Genomic DNA, 24479 nt, shown 5'->3' with positions numbered 1-24479 from the left:
GTGTGCATAACATGCAGTTATTCTTCTTACGTCACCATGAAAATGCTGCTGCTGCTTCACAAAATTGGGAAAACTTCAAAACCTTGGAAACAATCAACGTTTTTTCTGAAATGGCAATCGCTCATGGTAATTAACCATTATTAGTTTAATAGCACACAGCCAGTTTCCCCACTAAAGATATGTTTCACCACATTAAACCTGAATCAGCCTGCTAAATGTAAATCTGTCATGTCGGGGGGGAACCTGGGAGGTCTCATAGTGTGCGGCGGTAGCACATAATGAGCCATTTGAAAGATGCCTTTCGATGGGCATCAAAACGATCGGCGACACACGGTGCGCAGCAGCTGGAGCTGCAGCAATAACAAATGATCCACTTTACTGAAACTGCAAAATAGTTTCAGCTTAAAATAGATGAAATAAATCAGTGTGCAAAACCCAGGAAGAAAAAAACAGAAATCCTATCTGCATTCTAAGATGGGGTGTAGGGTTTTATTGCCTGGTGAAATTTGTTAAAAATACATATAAAACTGTTCCTTCGGACTGGATAGAAATTCTGGACCCAAAAACCTAACCAGCTCATTCTTAGGCGTTATGGCATCATTAAAATCAAATAAGGATAATCTTTATTTTACAACTAATTTTAAAACTGTTGTTCGATATGAAGAGAAATTTATTTCAGTATCATTAAAAGCAAAAACCCTGGAAGAAAAAGCATTAATAAAACTAAATGGTTTTAAGATTGACTTATAATTTGTATGTAAAAGTTTAAACATATTTATACAGTTAATATATAATAATATACAGTTACTTTTTATATAAATTTCGTAGATCTTTTGTTTGAAATTTACAGAAGGTAAGAGTGGTCGTTTCCCACTGCAACCCTTTCACAGTAGTTTTTTCGAGAAAGTACGTTAGTTTTCTCATTATCTAAAGATAACGAAAGTTGTTTCCCCTGATAACGAGATGATTGGTTTGTGTTAAAACTCATTAAATCCTTCAATACCACAACAGCGGGAGAGGATTCATAAATCATGGCAGAATATGTGTATTTCTGTAAATGATCCTGTGTTTAAGTTTTAGGTAACGGGAAGACGTTGTTGGTTTGATGATGATTCATCGGCATTTAGACCTATGCCTCTGGTGCCTTAGCACTGATGTTCTATTTTCTAAACAGCCCCGGTGTTAAGCCTTTAACAGGTATAAGATGCATTAACCCCAAAAATAAGTCCAGATTAAAGATTTTCATAAAAAAAAAAAAGTCAGATTTGTTTCTACTGTATTCCATGCAATCTAATCATCCACCACCACCTGACAATGAGTGAAAAGAAAAAGGAAACTAAAAACCAGATTTTTTGCGCAAACGCGGTACTGCGACTGCACACCTACGGGCCCAGCAGGCATGGATGGACTGGGAATCCAGGGCATTTGGTCAGCCTCATTCATTACTTATACAGGTTAATCAGCTCGTTATCTCAATAAATAAATTAGTGTTAACAAGATAATTATCTTATCTCGAGAAAACAATTAATGGTTTAACCTTGATAACTAGATAGTTATATAATTATCTTGACCACTCTCGGCTTCCGTACAAATCTCATTTCAGCTTTTTAGTTAATTTTTGCTAATTGTATGCTTTTTAAATGCCTTTTTTTTTTTTTTTTTTTACAGATTTCACCCCTAAATTACAGCATATAATAGCATTTCGATTGGTCTGTGTGCAGCTAAAGCTGCCTGTACCTGTGAGACAGCGTTCAATGTAGCGAAGAAAGACTTTTCTCGTCTTATTTTTCTTTTTTTTCTTCTTTTTTTTAAATGCAATGCATTCTTTGTAAATAAAAGCCTGAGCTTGTGTGTGAAATTTGATGGAAATAGAGTCAAATCCATGAAAAGCGTTATACTACTGCTGAGATTTTTTTGTACATAAGCAGAAGGCGGATTTTTTGTCCTCTTCAGAGGATCCCCCTTTCAAAGACATAGACAGGTATGGGCTATTGCAGGCTAAAAATTAAGCCAAACGACCCCCATCCCAAAGGTGTGGACCCATTTTACTGTTTCAATTTTCATGTTTTTGAAATAAAAACAAGGCTTTGATGGGCTACTGTATAAACCCTCGAACTCAACGCTATTTCTGACACTTTGTATTGAAAAAGCTTCCTGGATGGGAAGAGGAACGTCTTGAAACTTGGAAAACAAAGTCCAGTTGATTTTTTTTTTTTTTTTTTTTTTTTTTGGAATGATAATGGAGTTTGATTTGTTTTTCTTATTTTAAATCTAACCCCTCTTATTCCATTGGCAAATTGTGTTTCTTTACTTGCTCAAATAAAAGGAAAACACACTTATTTAAATAAACACTGACTAACTTAGATTTAAATTTTTGCAGTACACAATGAGAGCTTTTAAAAAATACCTAATATATAAAATGTTAATAAAAGTTGCTTTCTTACCAGTACAAAGTGGGCTGAGATAGTTTCCCTAATGGAATTAGAAGTTCATAAATCCATAAAGGAAAAGCTGTAATAGTTGTAAATATTTTTACATCTTCCAGACCCTAATTACCCTCTACAGGCTCAAATGAAACAGCTTCTAAAAACAGTATTTTACTACTTTGGAGAAAAATATGATTTTTATTTTTTTATTACACTACCTAAAATAAGACATGCCCCAATTCATTTTACCGGCACTGACACATTCAGCATTTTAATAACATTTTACATACATAATAGCGTTTTGGATTCACAGGCATCTTTGAATACAGTAAACTGTATTATTTGTATTCATCATTCTTGGTAAGAAAAAATAAGTGCTAATCTTACTTCAGTATCTTGAGGGGAATAGAGGTGTCCTTGATGGCAACAATGACTCCACCATGGTCCAGATACAGGATGTGATGTTCCTGTTCAAAAACCTTCAAGAACAAACAGTAATGTATGAAAGTTATTTAAAAGCTGAAGTAACTGTTTGAGTCTCTCATGAAGGTTCTGCAGGTTCTACTTCAGGTCCGATGGAGGGGGAGGGGAAGTGGAAATAAAAAGGAGAAAACTAAGAAAGCATGCTGTACCTGTCTCCATGTCTTCCCACAGTCGGATGTGATGTACATCTCCTCCTTATACTCTACCAGTTTGGAGCCGAGGTTTCCTGAGGGAAAGATGAAAAATGCGGAGCTGCATCAGGAAGAGGGGACTCTAGAAACAAACATCAGTAACTAAGGTAGCACAGTAAGAACAAGGCAGAGAGATCCAGGTGTACAGAGGGAATACAAAAGCATAGCTGTACTCGCATAGCATGGAGATTTCAACAAGGCCATTTTTTTATTTATCGGGTTATCTTCCTTACATATAGGCTATTCACTTGGAGCAAATGCAACAGAGTAATCGATTTAAGATGATAAAACATAAATAAAAATGTTTCTTCTCTTAATGTCCATAGTGGAGTGTTTTTATTTTATTTGTTCACACTTGCAAGGCTTTTAAAAGGTGCACTAGGTAACGTTTGTAAAAAAAAATAAATAAAAATAATGATAAAATAAATATCAACTTGCACTGTGTGCTCATAGTAGAATGGGAAAATAATCCTCCCTTGCAACCACTCAGAAAGAACCCCCCACCAGCACAGCATTCATCCAATGCCAATTATTTTTAGGTCTATTGATCCCACATATGTACTATTGATTTTTTTCTATCTTTCTAGGGGGCTGATTCTTACAGGTGAAGTTGTTTTTATTTTTCCATTTACATGTTCAAAATGAGAACTATACAGTAGCACCCATTCAAAATGGCCCTTCTGAGTCAAACACCAGCCAAATGGCAGCAGACTCCCCTGCAACTCCCAGCAAATTCCCCTCAAACTTCCACACTGGAAAAATGTAAACTGTAAAAATGTCTTGATTTAAGTCTATTTACCCTTAATTTGATTAGGTAAATTAGATAGTTTGCCAATGGAATTTGTATTTTTTCTCTTAAAAAAAAGATAAATAGATAATATGCACTTGAAATAAGACAATGCAATTGTGTTTTCTTATTTTAAGTGTAAATTGTCTTGTTCCACTGGCAAAATGTCTCTTTTACCTCCTAAATTTTAAAACAAATGCACTTACTTTAAGAAGAAGAAAGAAATGATCGCCTTTCACTGAATTACACTGGAAAATATCTAAATCTAGATAAGTAATTTTTTCTTTAAATAAGTGCTTTTGTTCTTGAATTGAGGAGGTAAAAGAGACATTTTGCCAATGGAATAAGACAATGTAGATTTAAAATAAGAAAACACAATTGCATTGTCTTATTTCAAGTGCATTTTATCTAATTATCTTATTTTAAGAGTAAAAATACTAATTCCATTGCCAAACTATCTCATTTACATACCTAAAATAAGGATAAATACACCTCCTTTAAGAAATATTTACTTATTTCTAAATCGTTTTTTGCAGTGTACAGGATCTGACCAGGATATGATGCTTCTTTTTAGATCTTAATGTCCACAAATCATGACAGAAAGAACATTTTAGGACTAAGATTGATGTTTATAAAAAGGAATTTTAGGCAACCAGCCAAGGGCCCATCAAGGAAAGTGGGGAAATTTTGAATGGTTACAACTTTAGCAATGCAAAACACATTTAACGATAAGTTAATGATGGGTGGAGGGTGCCGCAATGTCAAATCTACTTGCTGATCAGAGAAAACAAGCATGTTGTCCATTCAGCAGTTAAGGCAGGTGCTTCTTGAAGGGGAGATGCAATGATTACTCTAGTTAGACCTAGCCAGGCAATTATGACAATCTGGACAGGCTAAAGGCCAAAAATCACAGAATCCCATTTTGTGTTCGCTCCGACAGAAAATCATGTTGGACGAGGTCTTGGCGTTTGAAAAATTGGATTTTACACAAGGGGGCTTAAGTTGGTCCCACTGAGATAGACTCCAGGTCTCTTTTAGTCGGACTACACAGCAATTCAGCGGCAATTTAATGGGTCTGACAGGAAGAGAGATGCGGTTACAGAGTAAAACACATCCGCTTTGGTGAAAAATCTGTTAATTTGGAATTTGGATTGGCACAGCGCATATATAATAAGCAGGGTAGATCTGTGCAGAAACAATAACCGAAACATTGAAAAACAATAATTTACCCATGATAGCAGTTCAGAAGGACAGAAAATGGATAAAGTAGTGATCCTCTTTGAGCCACGCAAAAACAGCGAAGGACAGAAAACGCAGTTTATCAATCTCCTTGGAAGAAAAATAACTTCAGGAAGCAAAAAAACGTATATAGAAAATAGCAATCCTCTTTGGGGCCTCACAGAAACAAAATAAGGAGGGGAAGACAGAGCAGGTAAGCGTAGCATATCTCTCTCATCTCTTTATGAAAAAAAGAAAGAAAAACTTCCCATTCTCTCTGAGAATCACCTCTCTGCCTCACTCAGCATAGAAACGGTCCCACAGCGTTTATTGCTGTTTTTCTTTTTAATCGGATGTAGATCTCTTTATGTTTTTAATATATGTGTATACATTTTAATATATTGATTAAAGTTTTCTATCCAAGGAAAACCAGTTGATTGCATTGATTCATTGACTCGAAGTCAATCCCTCACACTAAGCATGCTTGTAGCGACAGTGGAGAGGAAAAACTCCCTTTTAACAGGAAGAAACCTCCAGCAGAAGCAGACAGAAGCAGACATACAGAAAAAAATAACCCTTTGGTTATGATTTAACCATTATAAAACAACAACAAACTCAAAAGGATTGATGTGCTTTACTGTACATAGGCCCTTTAGCACAAGAAGACATATATTAGTGTTTTAGAACCTACTTTTACATAAATATCTATATTATTCTATCCATATATAAAACCAAATACTTCTCCAGATGTCTTGAGATCTATGAGGATAATTTTTTTGCTGCTGGTTAGAGAACATTCTTGAACACAGCAAGCTGGACAGCCCCAGGCAGAGTAGTGTGTGTATCCATTTATGTGGGATGGCAATATTAAAGGCAGAGCAGAAGTCTAGCATGTGTTTAAATCTGTTCGTACGCTCAGGAGGAGATAAGATAGCAAGACTTCCCACAGTGACTTCCTCCTCTCTGCTTCCTGAGTGCTGTTAACACAGGTCTAGCAGGCAGACTGTTAGAATCTATAATAATGAATTTTAGGGTTAGAAACCTGTGCATGCTACAGCTTTGTGAAGAAACAAAGCAGCAGACTGAGTTTAGAAAAAGGGATTAAAAATATTAAGTAGTCAAAGCTTATCACACGATATTTAGGAGTTATCCCTCCTAAATATCGGGAGAAATAAGCTTCCACAGAGGAGAAAAGAAAACCAAAACAAAAACAGCTCTAATAAAATAATATTTCACTCACCTGCACCCATAATGAGACCTGGAGCGGAGTCTTTGGTGTGGACGGTACCAGATACGTAGGGGTTGTCTGCCCAGCGTAGGTGGAGGTGGAGGTGGCAGTCCGGCTGCAGGAAATTAGACACAATGTTCACTTTTACACTGTAAAGAATGACACTATTACACAGCAGATTACAGTAGCAGCCATTTAAAATGGCCCTTCCCAGTCAAATGCCAGCCGAAAGACAGCCCACTTCCCTGCAACTCCCAGCAGAATCTCCCCCAACCTCCAGCCACTGGAGTGACCCCCTCCTTCTCCTGGGCATGCATATTTTTTAAATCTGACTCCACCCTTTCACTCAATTACAGAGAGATGATTCTTCCCTCTAAATCTTAATGTCCACAAATCATGAAAGAAAGAATATTTTAGTTCAAATATTGATTGTTAGGTAGATTGACGTTTTAAGGAATTGTAGGGGACCAGCCAAGGGCCCATCAAGGAAAGTGGAAAAAATTTTGAATGGCTAGAGCTGCAATACTCTCAGAAATAGTCAATAAATTGACCTGAAAAACAAACAGAATAATACATTTTTTTCAATTCAATTCAGTTTATTTCTGTTTATTTCTATAGCTCCAATTCACTACACATCTCATCTCAATGCACTTTCCAGTTCACCAGATCATCCAGTCAGGTTGATTAAAAGTTTTCTATCTAAGGAAAACCAGTTGATTGCATCGACTCATTGACTCAAATGCAATCCCTCATAATAAACTCGCTTGTAGCGACAGTGGAGAGGAAAAACTCAATTTTAACAGGAAGAAACCTCCAGCAGAACCAGGCTCAGTGTGAGCGGCCATCTGCCGAGGCCGACTGGGGTTCAAGGAGAACGAAGCAGAAATACAAAAAGCAGCTATAAAAGGCGTCCCGTCCAGGAAACACACAGCCAGGCAGACGAGCTCAGAGCCAGCTCCCATGCCAGAGGATGAAGAAAGCACATCCAGTTAGTCACAGTCAGAGAAACAGGACTACACTGAAAAAACAGGCCGATCTCCAACATCTATAATTAATAATCCCACAGTAAATTCTACCTCTGTCAATCCCTCTTTTATGGTTAATCTCAGAGCAAATGTTTGAATATTTGCTTGTCTTTATGTTAGAACATACTCTGTATTATCTTCAACATTGCATTTTCTTTACCAGACAACAGGATTAGGCATGTTTGTGCAGAGCACTCCAGAGCCAATCTCAAAGGATCTAGCCTAAGAGTTTCTTATGACACTGCCACGTCAGATAGCGCTTCTATCTGCTAAGCCAGCTGGAAGGGGTTGTGACTTGTGGCATCGCACAGGGAGGTATGTATAATGCCAGCACTCCAAATGAAGTCTTCTCTGCACTTGATAGATGCTGCAGCTTAAATCCAGGACAGTAGATATTTTGTGAACCAATTTTATTGAAGTATGGGCAAATGCATTGTTATGACAAGGTCAGTATCGGAGATCTAAATCCATATGTGTCCTCCAAAACCCTGACCACCCAGGGTGCAGACCAGGAAGCAGAGTTGTAGTTTAACACACATCTCTGCAGCTTCTCTACTGTTACCCACTCTTTACTCCATCCAGACAGTGTCTTGCCCACGACCAAAATCTAATAAATTAGCAAAGATTCCCAAAGGAGTAAATCATGATAATCTAATTAAAATCAAAATAACTCCAATTGGGGAAAAAGTTAAAACAATTAAATGCGGTCTGTTTAACATAAGATCGCTTTCCTCTAAAAGTCTACTAGTTAATGACTTGATTTGTGATAATCACATTGACTTGTTTTGCCTTACAGAAACCTGGCTGCAGCAAGAGGATTATGTGAGCATAAATGAGGCAACTCCTTCAAGCTATTTAAATTTTCACATCCCCAGAAGTTCTGGGCGAGGAGGAGGAGTAGCAACAATCTTCCAGTCTGACTTACTGATTACTCCCAAAACAATTAATACCTACAACTCTTTTGAACATTTAACCCTTAATTTCCCTGATCCAAATTTCAAGGCAAGAAAACCTCTTCTTTTTGTAACTTTGTATCGTCCACCAGGTCCTTACTCTGAATTTTTAGATGAGTTTTCAGAGTTCCTTTCTGATTTGGTATTAAATACTGACAGGGTCATCATAGTGGGAGATTTTAACATCCATGCTGACATTGAAGGCGATAGCTTAAGAGCAGCCTTTAATGCTATCTTAGACACTATTGGCTTTGTTCAAAATGTGAATAGTCCCACGCATTCTCATCTTCATACTTTGGATCTTGTGCTGACATACGGCATAGAATGTGAAGAAATAACAGTATTTCCTCACAACCCTGTCCTCTCTGACCACTTTCTAATAACCTTCAGGATTACTTTAACAGAGTTCTCCTCCCCCAAAAGAAGGTTCAATTTTAGTAGATCTTTATCAGATAGTGCAGTTATAAATTTTAAAGAATCTGCTTCACTTTCTCTCTGCTCTGTGTCACTGAGCAGTGCTGCAGAGTGCAAAAGCTTAGCTTATTCCCCTTCACAGGTTGATGATTTTGTTGATGGGGTTGCTAGTTCTCTGCGTATTGCCTTAGACAACGCAGCTCCTTTGAAAATGAAAACCGTTAAAAATAGAAAGCTTGCTCCTTGGTTTAATGCAGAGCTGCGTACTTTGAAGCAAAATGCTAGGAAACTGGAGAGAAAATATCGCTCCACAGGCCTGCGAGAGTCCTTCCTAGTCTGGAAAAATGGTTTACTGCTGTATAAGAGGACCCTTTGTAAAGCAAGAGCAGCATACTTCTCCTCATTAATAGAGGAGAATAAGAATAATCCTAGATTTCTTTTTAATACAGTTGCCAAACTCACCCAGAGCCATAGCTCTGTTGAACCGTCCATTCCACCTGCTCTTAGCAGCAATGATTTTATGGGATTCTTTATAAATAAGATTGATCTTATTAAAAATAAGATCATAAGCACTCCTCTATCCGCGATTGTACCTGAGGTAGTCATGGAATCTGAACCGGGTTTAGACTGCTTTGATCCAGTTGAACTCTCTGAATTAGCAAAATTATTGTCTTCATCTAAGCCTTCAACTTGTATGTTAGATCCAGTTCCAACCAGGTTATTTAAGGAGGTATTCCCTTTGATCTCCTCCTCCATTTTAGATGTGATTAATCTATCTCTGTTACAGGGATATGTACCTAAAGCTTTTAAGATTGCTGTAATTAAACCTCTGCTTAAGAAACCGTCTCTTGACCCAGATGACTTGGTCAATTATAGACCTATATCCAATCTTCCTTTCTTATCCAAAATTCTTGAGAAAGTAGTTGCCAAACAAGTTTGCGATCACTTCCACCATAATGAAATTTTTGAAGAGTTTCAGTCTGGCTTTAGAGCTCATCATAGCACTGAAACAGCTCTGGTGAAAGTCACTAATGATATTCTCATGGCCTCAGATAATGGACTTGTATCTGTGCTCGTTCTGTTGGATCTTAGTGCTGCATTTGATACAGTTGACCATAATATTCTTTTAGAAAGACTTGAATATTTTGTTGGAATTAAAGGAACAGCACTAGACTGGTTTAAATCTTATCTATCTGATCGAATTCAGTTTGTTCATGTTAATGATAGATCTTCAACACGCTCAAAGGTTACCTGTGGAGTACCACAGGGATCCGTGCTAGGACCAATTCTCTTTACTTTATACATGCTCCCAATTGGTAGAATTATTAGACAGCATGGGATTAATTTCCACTGTTATGCTGATGATACCCAGCTATATCTGTCTATAAATCCAGATGAAGCATAGATTACAGGCATGTCTTGAAGACATAAAAACCTGGATGACTCTTAACTTTCTGCTTCTGAATGCAGACAAAACAGAAGTTATAGTCTTTGGACCAGAGTCTCTGAAAAAGAAACTGATTAGCCAGTCACTTCATTTGGATGGGATTAAACTGATTTCAGATAATAAAGTAAAAAATCTTGGTGTTATTTTTGATCAGGACCTGTCATTTAAATCCCATATCAAAGAGGTTTCTAGAATTTCCTTCTTTCATCTGAGGAACATTGCAAAAATTAGAAATATCCTGTCCAGGGGTGATGCTGAGAAACTAGTCCATGCATTTGTTACTTCAAGGCTGGACTATTGTAATTCTTTACTATCAGGAAGTCCACAAACTGTAGTTAAAAGCCTTCAGCTGATCCAAAATGCTGCAGCCAGAGTTCTAATGAAAATAAAAAAGAGAGATCATATCTCTCCTATCCTGGCTTCTCTTCATTGGCTTCCTGTTAAATCAAGAATAGAATTTAAAATCCTCCTTCTCACATATAAAGCCTTAAATGGCCAAGCTCCATCTTATATCAGAGATCTGATTGTTCCTTATGTTCCTAACAGAGCACTTCGCTCTCAATCTGCAGGTTTACTAGTGGTTCCTAGAATTTCTAAAAGTAGAATGGGAGGCAGATCTTTTAGTTATCAGGCTCCTCTCCTGTGGAACCAACTACCAGTTTTAGTCCGTGAGGCAGACACCCTGTCTACTTTTAAGGCTAGGCTTAAAACTTTCATTTTTGATAAAGCTTATAGTTAGGGTGGCTCAGGTTATCCTGAGCTATCTCTATAGTTATGCTGCTATAGGCTTAGACTTTTGGAGGACATAGGGACCCCCATTTCATCATTCTGCTTCATTCTCTCTCTGTTCTCCTATTCTGCAGAATCTGTTAGTTCAATCTCTAACCTTCTGCTCTCTCTGCTTTTCCTCAGAGTAGCTTTGCCTCGTCTGTTCCTGTTTGGCTGTGACGTCATCCTGGAAAAAAAACATCAGCTGTGCTGCTTCTATCAACACCCTTGTTAATAGATGTTGGAGATCGGCCTGTTTTCCAGTGTGGTCCTGTTTCTCTGACCGTGACTGAGTGGATGTGCTCTCTTCGTCCTCTGGCATGGGAGCTGCCTTGGAGCTCGTCTGCCTGGCTGTGTGTTTCCTGGACGGGGCCGCCTTTTACAGCTGCTTTTTGTATCTCTGCTTCTGTCTCCTTGAACCCCAGTCGGCCTCAGCAGATGGCCGCTCACACTGAGCCTGGTTCTGCTGGAGGTTTCTTCCTGTTAAAAGGGAGTTTTTCCTCTCCACTGTCGCTACAAGCATGCTTAGTGTGGGGGATTGTATTTGAGTCAATGAGTCAATGCAATCAACTGGTTTTCCTTAGATAGGAAACTTTGTATCAATTTGACTGTATGATCTGGTTGAACTGTAAAGTGCCTTGAGATGACATGTGTTGTGAATTTGGCGCTATATAAATAAACTGAATTGAATTGAATTGAATTTAAAGGTGGTATACGACTGTTGAGCAGATATCTGCTTCTGCCTTCATATTTTCCCAGCTGATGGGAGTGATGGTTCAAATAAAGGGGCACACTGGTTCCCCCCTTCAACTCTCAGCATGGAGTGATGTATGGATCTCAGAATATGGGAGACTCGTGGCTCTTTGCTGTCTAACCTTGCACAGATGCAACTTTGACAAGATGGATGGCAGAAGCAGGAAAGCATCTCAAGCACATTCCTCACATCAGAGCACTCATCTTTCTCTCCTTTATGTTCACAGTGGGAACCAAAAAGTCCAAAGATGTTGTTTTTTTTTTTTTGTTTATTTGGTATGTTTACCTACAAATTGTCTAGAATGCAGCAAAAAATACTTCCCTCAGAGATTTTTTCTGCTTTTGTTTGGCTTTGTTAATTTGATTTTCGATTAAGATAATTGGAGGAAATAGAAAAAACACTGTTTTACGTCGTCTTTAGGTAGTAAACGTTTTACCTTTCTTTCTTTCAGTATGAATGACCCCAGCAGCAATGGTTGGGTGTCTTAAGACGACTAGCAATGGCTCCTCTTTCGCTGTGGGAGAAATTGCTCTCACTATTCTGTGTGAGATAATTTCAATCAGCCACGTAGAAGAGATAAGTTTTCTTGACATAGTAGCTTCATCTAGCCCAGCGCTCTGTTTAGCTATGAAACCATCCGGATTGATGTCAACGCCTCTGATTATAGATGACAGAGTTAGGTCTGTTTTTTCAGTGTTTTGTCCTGTTTCCTCTACATCGCTGTGGGTTCAGCTTTAAATGTATTCGCTCTCTTCTATCCCTTTTGACATGAAAAATGGCCCAGATCTCAAATTCTTTGCTAAACAGAGCCACGTATGGAGTTAGATTACTGTTACCTCTAACAAAGACAGTTTTTTATGTTCCCTTTGGTTATCTGCTTCTGTCACCTTCAACCTCCTCGGCAGAATGCCGCTCATGCTGAGCCTGATTTTTTGGGAGGTTTGTTAATTTTCCTGTCCACTGTCGCTGCTGTAGAGTCAACAGCAAAATGCAAGCTACCTGTAGCATTTACTGTCACAGCTTGCTCATCCAGGTGGGAAAATCCTGCAAAGTCAATGACCTTCTGACTCTACGATCTCATTGAACTGTCTCTATAAAGTTCGTAGAGATACCATGTGCTGTGAATTGGTACTATTAAAATAGGAAAAATGCCAATGCAGTTAATATATTCTCTACTTTGGATATATTAGCACATGGCATGTATACCTTTATCAATACTTTGGCACTAAGGTCTTTAATGTGGGGGGTGTGAGTTGGTCATGAAGGTGGTGTGGGAGGATACAGCTGTTATTTGTGGGTCATCTTAACAAAAGTTAAAAACAGTTATCATTAATGTTCATAGCTGCATCATCTCCATCAAAACAATAATACATTTAAAATATGTAAATAGTGCTGCAGAATAGAAGTGTTAGTTTTATTCAATGATGATTATAAAATTAATGTGTGCTTATGAAACATTTTTGCAAGGGGATGCTCCACTCCTGTCTCATGATTCACTCAGGAGACCATCCTGCCTTGTCATTCTGATGGAGCATTCTGTCTTTATGAACTGATCAATTGTTCTGTCAGAACAATACTCTGTTTGTAACCATGTGTCATGTTCTGTTAATAAACACTCTGCAGAGGAGGTCCAGTGAGAGACAGTGTGTTTGAGTCTCGGGTTCAACTGTCTCTCCTGCCTGCAGGAATTGGATCCAGAAATTGTGTATTTCAGTTCTGCTTAAGAAAAAAACCTACATTTTATGAACCCGACAAGAAGTATCAATTTTACCCCAAAACTATTTTTAAATGAGTTTTAAAGGGTCATATAGATGTGAATATTTACTTCCAGTTATGAGGCCAACATCGACACAAATTTATTTTGGAGGTGTTGCTGGATCTTAGTACAGTAGTAGCCCCCACTTTCATTGATGGGTTCTTGGCTGGTCCCCTTAAATTCCTTTTTAAACATCAACCTTTGCACTAAAATATTCTGTCATCATTTGTGGACATTAAGATCTAAAGAGAAGCATCATCTCCTGTTTCGACCCCTTAATTCAGTAAAAGGGTGGAGTCAGAGTAAAAAAAATATACACATCCAGGAGAAAAAGGGGATCACTCCAGTGGCTGGAAGTTGGAGGGGATATTGCTGGGAGCTGCAGGGAAGTGGGCTGCAATTTAACTGGGAATGGCTATTTTAAATGGCTGCTACTGTAGCTCTGAATTTGAGAAATGGCTTTTTCTCTGTGTTATATATCTCATATATAACACTGAGCGTGAGTGTTGCTGTTTGAGTGTTGGTGCTGAAACAAGGAAGCAAATAGGGTCAGATTGCCACTTTAGTTGAATGCAAGCTAATGCTAACTAAAGGCAAGCAGGCAAGATGAAGTGTTTCACTTACTGGTCAGCGAGAGTTACTTGTCGCTATAACTTTTAAACATTTAAGTGTGTTAAAAAGCAAATAGAGATACACAAAACACTATCCTTTACCTAACAAGCTCGTATGATAAGCATTTTTAAAAGACTGTCTTTCAAACCCAAAATGGCAATACTTTATGTTTTCAAAGAAATCACTATTCTCATGTCATGTTTCTTATTTCTTTAACTTTAATAAATGTGTTGTCCTTGTTGTATGTAGCATAACTTAGAAAATATGAAAATAACACATGATTAATCTCTCAAAAAGCCTTTAAATGTTGATGGTCTAACAACAACAATCTGTGAGTTTTGTATTAAAGGACAAGTCTAACATGGATTTTAAGTTTGACAAATGAAGCTTCAGTTATAATGGTGTCTGATACACTGTAGCTGATAAAGATGGGGTACTCACCACTTTGCAGCTGACTGGTTTACCGTTCATGTCTGTGGTGGGCGGGGCCAAGAGTTCCCAGGTCCGTCCTTTGTTATAAGTTATGAGAGTCGTCACTTTTGCGTCGATTTTCTGATTGGCCAGAAAAACTCCCTTCACACCGCGCACCTTGGAAACAAAAGCAGTTTTTTTGTTACAAGCTGAAAACAAAAGCAAAATGTTTTATACTGATAAGCAGCAGTGACATATGAGGAAATAAGTGTACAGTAGAACTTGTTTACATACATCTGTACTGTATACTGTTAAAGAAAAATGATTATTTTAGTTTTTAAAACAGTTAATCTTATGGCGTGTGTAAAAGGTATGTTGAACACTTTCATTTTGACCATATTTCTGAATTTTGAACAAGGCTGTGTTAATGATTTAAAACTACTAATGGGTAAGTATTCAAAGCACAGGAGGCCTTAAAATGAGTATCTCCTGGGGGGTGAATAACAGTTGAGCCTCAGGGGAGAGGTCTCTTTGGTTTACAGAAGATCAAAGGTCTTCCAGAATAAACATCTGAGATGCTGTAATACTGAATAAAATGTAGAATGTTAAAACATTAACATTTAGTTTTTAAGACATTTTTCTAAGTATTAATATCATGTTTTTTAATTGAAAGTTGTACTATCTGTGTGAATATCAGAATCAAATTGAAATTGTTTGAATGAAAATGTTTTGTTTACTATTAGAAAATTGCTCAGGATATAGGTTTAATGGGGTAATTGAATATGTTAGATTTAATATTATGTTTTATATGTGAGAAAAAGGAATTGTATTTTATGTTCTGTTGATTCTATGTGGTTTAAGGCAGGATTCAATCTTTTGGGGTGGAATGGTGCAAAAGAGCAAGATTGAGCTGTGAAGATAACCTTTCCCTGAACCAAAATACTGAATTTAAGTTTGTTCTTGAGATTTATGGCAGGAAAGGGGCCCTCAACATTCCACATCGATTCTGTTAAACTTTATCTCATGACAGCCAGATGACCTTAGAATCTAGTGGGGGGCCCGGCCGTAAATTAGTTTTTCTGAGTGTCCAAAGTAGCTTCCAATTGGTCAAGCTGGACGACCTTATACTAAAGGGAAGGACTTATCTACATTATAAAATTTTGGGCACAGGGGCAAAAATTCAGATAGCTGCCACTTTTTTGCTTTTGCACCAGCTCTCTCCAAAGACGCGTCTTTGCCTCTCTTTTTCTATTTTTCTTTCTGTTTCTTCTTTCTGTTTTTTCTTTCTGTTTCTTTCTGTTGTTTCTGTTGTTCTGCAGTTTTGTTGTTAACTCATAAGCTGTTTTTTGTTTGATTAAATTCTGTGATTCTGTGACGTTCGCATATCTTGCTGGTTTTCCTTGGGGGCCACACGCAGCTCGCTGAGCGCACCTGGGAGAGGAAGAGAAACACCCAACCTTTTTCCAAAGTTAACTATTTAGAATATTTTCTTCCTTAACAATACCCATAGGATGTCTCTCTATCTCTTTAAAGTTAAGGCAAAAGTTGGTGAACGTTCGGAAAAGAGTTGGAATAAACAAGTTTATCTTTACAGAAAACTGCAGTAGGTAGTGATTAAAGGGATTGCAGGTAGAATGGGGTGGTGTCCCATGAGGCCGAGGGCCTTAAGGCTGCAATCCAGTTTCAGTCCCAGACCAGTATGGTTCTCAGCACAGGTAAATGCAATCTTCAACCGCTTAAAGATCCAAAAATTAGGCAATTAGGGTGATTCACTGCAGCGGAATGGTGCAAAAATCCAAAGGTTCATTTTACTCTCCAGAACACTTCAAAAATAAAGGCTTCAAGTGCCAAAAAAAGATAGGAAATTGATGAGTCTGGTTCTGCTGGAGGTTTCTTCATGTTAAAGGGGAGTTTTTTTTTCCCTCAATTGTCACTACAAGCATGCTTAGTGTGAGATAATGCAAGCGTAGAAGAAGAAATGTGCTGTTTACCTGTGCAAAGAAAGAAACAACGAAAGAAAAATGTCTGAGAACTTCAGTGTTGAGGAAGAGCATGAGTTCTTTGCCGAGCTGAATGCGCACTTTCGTCTGGTTTGGTCTGCCGCGGTTTCCGTAGACTCGTGAACGCGCTTTTAGGAAATCCTATACACTACTGTTTATGCTCTAAAAACATTCTAAATGACTTCGTTTCAAGTAAATTATGGACGCTACCCACTCAGGACACTTGGAATACATTGGACGAGCAGTATGGAGGAATATTGACACGTTTTTTGTGGACTTTTATGGACCTTTCTGCCTCGGGCACCATAGACCTCCATTATTTGAATATCAGCAGACAGCAAGAAGCCTCCCAGATCTCCAGATGCATTTGAGATATCAAAAAAGTACTCCAGAGTGTTGTTCAGCATGGGGGTGAGTAGAAAATGAAGGCTAATCATGTTTTGGGTGTACTATTCCTTTAACTTAGAGTCAAAGAGTCGATGCAATCAACTGGTTTTCCTTAGATAGGAAACTTTTAATCAGTCTAACTGGATGATCTGATGAATTGTAAAATGCCTTGAGATGATGTGTTTTGAATAGAACTGGATATATTATTTGGGGGAATTCTCCTTTTTAACACAACTGCCTATAACATGTGGATAAGACACAATAATCAGAACCCTTGATCAATTATTGTCTAATAATAACTTCAAACAGCGGTTTCCAACCACTGGATGTTATTTGTGTGTTTAGCCGTAGGTTAATAAATATAAAACTGCAAATTGGATACAACTATTTCCCTGAAGATATTTTTCAAAACTCCCCTTATTCTTTTCAACGCTGCATCTTCAGCTGTGTCATCATATTCTGTGAATGTATTGTTTCACCCTGTTTAATGATCCGACTGAACCACACGGTTAAACCGTCTTTATTATCAATGAAGGTAATGGCTGTTCACCTAAGTGCATGGAGTTCGACTAACACGTGAAAAATAGGTGAAGGAAATGAAAATCCTTTTTCTTGATTTTACTTAAAACCAACTGGTTCTGGTCTGAGAGCTACTCCGATAATAAAAGAGTCCCAAAGAGACCAAGTAGCACAGAGGTGGCTTAGGGTTTTAATTGGATTTATTCATAGTAAGAATATTAAAGTGAAGTGCAAACATGATCCTCTTAAGTGTGACTAAGTGGCTCTATTCTTATACCACCATCGAAAAGTGCTGTATGCAGTTTGATTGCTTTGGATTGTAGAACAAACCAGTACAGGCAGGATTCCCAAAAGTAGAATATTTGTCCCCTGTGTGGATTTGACTCATTTTATGTTTATAGTTACAGAGAGATTAAACAATGACAACAAATTTTTATTATAGATGACCTCACCTCTAGGATATCAATGAGAACATTCTCCTCTGGCTGCTTGGTGCTGCGAACGTTTTCCAGGATCATTGAGTAGTAAACACCTTGGGAGTCTGACTGGTACAAGTTATAGGTGTCGGTCTGGTACCACTCCTGGAGGGCAAGGAGAACTTGGCTCTCGTCTGTGCTCACTATCTGAACATCCTATAGGAGGAAAGACATGAAGGGATGGGAGGGAGAGAACAGAAAACAGTTGAGACATGAAACATTTTCAAATGATTTGATGAAGAGAGGTGCTAGATTTAGGTAGGTAAAGTAACTCCTTGGTGCTTGAATTCATGTAGATTTTTATGGGCCTTTTTTTATTTTTTATGGCCTTCATGGTTTCTGCACAAAAAGTTTTAAAAAATCCACGTATATTTCAAATTACTGACTAAAGTTGAAATAGTCAATGAGAGAAAACAACGGATACCGCTGGCATGAGAATATAATGCTTGACAGAGGGCTGTAATGAGTTGCTGAGTACGAATCCAGTGGATGCGTCCTCCAAAGGCCAAATTCATTGGCTGATTACGTCACAGCCTGTTTGGATTGGATAACTCCTCATTATGTAGCCGATAAATGCAACCTTCTTTTTGCCTATTTTGAGATATACACACATATAAATAAATAAATTAATATATATAAATAAATATATATATACCGTCAATCCTCTAATATAGGATGGGGCCTTTATTCCACTCAGGTGCATCCTGGTCCAGGCCATTATTGGAAGGAGGCCAGAATTGGAGGCAGGCCTCTATTTCTATTTGATCAAAACAGACTACCAGTGGAATAATAAAAACGAGATTTCGCGTCTCTTTTAACCTATAAAATATTAGGTTCATTTATTGAAAAAGTACAGTTACCATAACGGTATACAGAACATTATTTAGACATCTTCCAGCAGCTGCAATTTGTCTGTACGGCAAAAAAAAAAAAAAAAACCACAGAATGGAATCTTGACCAAACTGAATTGCGAAACAAAGTTTTAAAAAAAAAATTATGGAAACTCTTCTGCCATCACAGCGAAATTTTATTTGAGGCAGGCTAAGTGGAAGTAGGCTACCAGTATCATATATTTCAAGGGAAATTCAGAACAGAACGACATCATTTTAATGCTGCCTGGTTACCACCAGACCTACCGATAATCTAATTTTTCTTTCAGATCAGAACGATTGTGTAAGGTCACTACGATCTCTACACTACGTGTAAGGATGGCACTTCCCATGATAATGGCTTAGATTCGTTAGCAAACATTACCCCCCTCTGGTACTTGTATGTTACTATCACAAGTTGTCAAGGACTGCCCCGGAACATTGTTGGTTCTAATTATAGCCCCGCCCTATATACCAGCCTGGCCATTATTTACCTCCACCGACAGCGAGACCGGCCATTATTAGAGACCCGCTTTCTAATGGAAAACAGGCCAATATTAGAGGATTTACGGTATGTGTGTGTGTGTGTGTATATATATATATATATATATATATATATATAGCAATTTTTTTTATATGCTCATTATACATTATATACATTTTTACATATTTATCTTAGAGAAATGAACAACTTATACACAACATCAGTTACCTACCAGAATGGTTTTGTTTAAAGGGAAGAAAGAGGTAAAAAAACCATTCTAACAATAACATCATTCCATTCATTTCCTTGAAATTATAAAAAGGTTGAATCCACTTATATCACTGATCAATATGGTACTTTTCATATTTGATGACAGTGTAAGCAAGCATCAGTAATTCTGTTCATAATATGCTAATTATACTGATAAAAGCTAATCATAAGAATGACTAATAACACGAGTCAGAATTAAAGCAACAGCAGTAATAGCCGATGAACTTGTTTTCTCATTGAAATACTGTAGTAAAAATATTTTTTTTTACACTTCGGACATGGCTTCATCTCAATGTTAAACAGTCTCAGAGCCCTACATAAAGATATACAGTACCAAAGCTCCATCTAATAGTTCTGAATTCAAACTCGTTCCTTAAGTTAAAAGTTTTTAAAAATGTTAAGACATTCTTTTGGCTTTAAATATTATAATAGCTGATTGCAGTTGTGTTACGTTAGCCAATTTTTCAACAATTTAGATATACATTTGTGTGACTCAGCTACTTAGCCTTATTTATTTACTTATTTTCTCTTAGTGATAATTTTTGCATTTTTTTTCAAGACTGTAGTGTAGTTTTAAAATTATTTCTCCTGGTCTTTACATATTAGCACCACTAAGGTCAAAATAAACTGTTTAGTATTAGGAAGAGACGGTATAACAAGACTTCCTGAACATAAGGAGATTTTTTACTGCTTAATTTAAATAAATTTTTTTCTCCATGAACTTTAGATTAATGTACTCATTTGGTATTCTCTCCATTTAGCTGCATTTAAATTTCTATGAGGTTTACCTCAACCAAACAGCATTTTTTTTTTATGTCAGTCAGGTTTAAAGACAGCTTATTTCCATTAAACAATATTTGTTTACTCTTTTGGTTGAATGTTTTGCAAAATATTTTTACAAAACCACTGAAACTTTGAATATATTCATTACCACCTGATTAAAGGCTGTGCTATTCTACACGTTGTTCATGAAATCAGTGCTGTGGGTTACAAAAGAAAAATACCCCCCCCCCCCCCCAAAAAAAAAAAGGAAGAACAGATTTAAAAGTAAAACAAAGAAAATGAAAACAGCAGAGAAAAAAGTAATGAAATCAAAGCAGAAAACATATTATAAACAGTAATAGTCAGAGAAACAATTCTGAAAACAGTGAACGGTGTCAAACTCTGACAAAAAAAGCATTTGGCTGCTTAAAAAACTTGTTAAGCGTACTTGTCAGTACGCCTGTGAGGAAACAGCTTCATCATTCATGAAATAATGTAACAGCCACAGAAGGGCGACTCAGCACTTTCTCATTGTTACTGATTACATTACCATACCATTTGAAGACAAAACTATCAGAGTGTGGAGGGAAGTGCCTCAGAGGTTGTGTGTAATCATTAACACTCCTCCATCCTGATTACAAAGACACACTCAAGCTCAATTACCTCTGGATTTATTGTCATTCATTGTAATAGAAACACAAAAAGCCGTACATTAATCCCCATATTCATAAGAATAATGTTTCTGATTCAATTAGCAGGCCTTGTTGAAAAATACAGATGACTGAATTATGACAAAAATCAGCAAACTAAGAAAAAGGAGGAGCAGACTATTATATTAAACTAAAAATGTTCATATAAGTTTGTAAAAAACCCCCACTAATGATGGTATAAACTCTAGACTTTGATTTGGTCTTTATGATTATAATCCTCATTAGGATTGTCAACTGCAGCCATAAAGGATTAGCGGGATATGAATCAGCATAAAGTAATTTCTCACACAAAAAAATCAGGATAAATGATCAAAACTGTAAAAGTACAAAATGGAGAATAGGATCCCATGGATCATCAGTATGGGTGGAAACTTGTACCACATAGACTCAATTGAGTTAATTCCTTCCCGCTATGATCGCAATGCCCTTTACAAGGGAACAGAAGAACCCTCCTATTCAGCCAGGCCAAACAATTCCCTTTAGCGACCCCCCTTTCAGAGACATAGACAGGTATGGACCATTGCAGGCGAACAAATAACCCAAACGACCCCCATTCCAAAGGGGCGGACCCTTTCGTCCGTTTCATTTTGCATGTTGTCTAAGAAAAAGCAAGGCTTTGTTGGGCTATTGTATAAAGGCTGGAACTCAACGCTATTTCTGACATTTGAAATGAAAAAGCTTCCTGGATGGGAAGCGAAACGTCTTCAAACTTGTAAACAAAGTTCAGTGGATTGTGTTTTTTATCTTTTTTTGGAATCAGAAATGGAATTTGAATTGTTCTGATTGAATCTGTATCCACGTAATTTGAAATTAAATGCAAAAGTTTAAAAGTGATTTTTACCTTATTAAAATGTCAATCTTTTTTCAATATTTTTATTTACTTTCAGCTCTCTAATGCAGTTTTTGTTCAGTCTTGTAACTCTGTTCTCATTTGAGTGATAAAATGAACAGCTTTATGGCAGCCCAAATGAAGGCCATTGGAATCAACAGCCCCCCATGTGTCACATTGGGATACCCATGTTATTGGGCCATCAGACTGCTTAACGCCACATTACACTCCTCCCCCCATAGACATGGACAATACACGCACCTTAGTTTAGTTTTGTCTTCAATTTAATGTTTCATTTTCAATAACTCAGTGCAATATATATATACACATATATATATATATACACATATACACATACACATATCACTGCATGAAAAGTGGGATTTTCGTCAATATACGGCACTGTAGATTGTCGTGGAACTTCAGGTTAGCGGCAGTTTACGGCAATTTGCAGGCCTTGCCGTAAACTCCCGTAAATTGTCAGAAATTGACGTGGAATTTCTTAGGCAGTGTTCCCCCCATGCCTCCCCCCCATGGAATTCTAGGGGAGGCTTTAACATGTAAATGAACATGCTGTGAGCTATACAAATGCAAACCAGGGTTGCAGGGGGGGTTTTACCCCCCCTGCAACCCTGGGTAAGAAAATCTCTGATACAAAGAGATCAGGTATAGCCTCTTACATTTTAGCTTGAATTGATTTATTTAATTAAAGTATAGAGACCAAAACAGATCTTTAGCTGACAGAGCAATACATTTAGAGCAGTAATTATTTTTTTTTTAAATTTGCATTTAAGATAAAAAATAAAATGTTGTCTGTCAATATGCTCAATTCACAATTACTTAAGTGGAAAAGTTTCAAGAAATGATTCTGAGATGATTCACTTTATAACATGGCGCATTATCCTGTTGGAAGTAGCCATCAGAAGATTGGTACACTGTGGTCATAAGGTCATAGGTCAGCATGCTAAATTGGTTTTAAGTGGCCCAAAGTGTGGCAATAAATATCCTCCAAATAGATGGTAGAAATAGATCAGGCCCAGTATAGCCTAATTATAGACTCTTACATTTTGGCTTGAATTGATTTATTTGATTTGATTTTTTTTTGTTATTGAATATATAAGAAAACAATAACAATCTTAAACAACAAGTCAATAACAAATATTTCAATACAAGAAGAAATATCAAAACTCCTGCTTTTGAAAAATAAAATTAAATGCACAGGCTGGAACAAAGTATAAAATAAAATAAATAAAAATAATAATAGGGTTTAAAGTAAATTAATCAGTGGGGACTACCAACTGAAATTCTTCAATTAACTCAAAAAATTTAATTGCATTTAAATTCTGCCTCTTTCTCAGACATCTTTTGAAAAGGGAAAGTTCATTTTTGAGAGCAGAGATTGAGAGGGAGCATTTTGCATAGCGACATTTATGGATATAATACTTTGTTACAATTATTAGAATATTGATTAAAAATTCCAAATTTTTTTTTCTTTAATGGATAAACCGAATTGAATGTTTTGCCAGGAAATAAAATCTAAATTTATTGTTTTAGAAGACAGAAAGGTTCGAAGTTGATCCCATAAGTTTAATACTTCTTTACATTCATAAAAAAGATGTTTAGTTGTTTCCAATTGAGTTGTACAAAAGCCACAATTCTCAACATTAAACTTAAATCTCTCTCTTAAAAACTCATTTGAAGGATATATGTTATTTATTATTTTAAATTGTAATTCTTTATATTTAGGAGGAATTGGGAATTTCAAATAATTTGTCCTAATTTTGACTATCATAGATTTCTTAAAATTTTGTTAGAGAGCTGTGCTTTTTGTTCTTCCTGGGTACATATTATTTATAGAATATTGATTCAAAAACTTGTTGTTGCATTTATTATCTCTAATGTCCACCTGCTCAAATTCAATCTTATGGAGACAAACAATTGCAATTGCAAACAATTTATAGGTGCATTACCGACACCTTCCAGAATGGAGCGACGCGAGCTCTTCTCGCGAGTCCTTCCGTATAACAATGACGTCGTATGTGATTGGAGGAGCCTGATGAGCCTTCGGCCCCATCGTCCAATCACGTGTGAGCTTTTGTGCACTACGACTTCTCGCGAGACCAGCATATTAGCAGACATGTTTGTGTTACTACACTTAGAAGAACTTCATCTCCATTTACCGTGTTTGTATTTTGTTGTTACGTGAACAATGGCTGCACGACGTCTCGCGTTCAACTCGCCTCCAACTGCTCTTAGTCCACAACTTTCGGCCAGCCCGCAGACTGACGAGAAGAAACTGCTGATTGCTATCAGCGGACTGTCTCGTCAGCTTGCCCAACATACTGCCGACATGAATGAACGCCTCACTCAGCTGGAGAATTCGATGCGCTCCAGGTTGTAGTCCATAGAGGACAAGATGGCGGCTCTGCAGTCGAGCAACTTTGCAGGATATACGAACTCGAGGAAGAGAAGACGGGTGCACAACGCCACGCTAGCGGTAAATATATGTTCGATTACTGGTAGCTATGCTAAAAGCAGCCTAGCTTAGCTAGGCAAGCTAAAGACAACCTAGCCTAGCTAGGTAAGCTAAAAGCAGCCTAGCCTAAAGCTTTATTAAAGTGTATTTTTTGTGATTCACAGGAAACAATATGCCGTCTTAACAACTCGGAAACTAATTGCAGGCGCTATGAACCGGAGCAG

General features: G+C 37.3%; 1 protein-coding gene across 4 annotated transcripts in view; it reads right to left on the bottom strand.

Moving 5' to 3' along the window:
• The window catches only part of sorcs2 (sortilin-related VPS10 domain containing receptor 2), a 575552-nt gene that overhangs the window by 40410 nt on the left and 510663 nt on the right, over positions 1–24479 (bottom strand). For all 4 annotated transcript variants that reach the window (XM_038268465.1, XM_038268466.1, XM_038268467.1 and 1 more), the window contains exons 9-13: positions 17832–18011; positions 14504–14650; positions 6346–6448; positions 3059–3135; positions 2814–2905 (exon numbers count right to left, since the gene is read on the bottom strand). In XM_038268465.1, the coding sequence (XP_038124393.1) occupies positions 2814–2905; positions 3059–3135; positions 6346–6448; positions 14504–14650; positions 17832–18011 (599 nt within the window). The remainder of the gene's footprint in view (positions 1–2813; positions 2906–3058; positions 3136–6345; positions 6449–14503; positions 14651–17831; positions 18012–24479) is intronic.

Source organism: Cyprinodon tularosa, unplaced genomic scaffold, assembly GCF_016077235.1.
Source record: "Cyprinodon tularosa strain WSP-4 unplaced genomic scaffold, ASM1607723v1 ctg70, whole genome shotgun sequence".
Lineage (NCBI taxonomy): Eukaryota > Metazoa > Chordata > Actinopteri > Cyprinodontiformes > Cyprinodontidae > Cyprinodon > Cyprinodon tularosa.
Note: the sequence above shows the minus strand (reverse complement) of the source record. Positions and strands in the feature narration are given on the sequence as shown.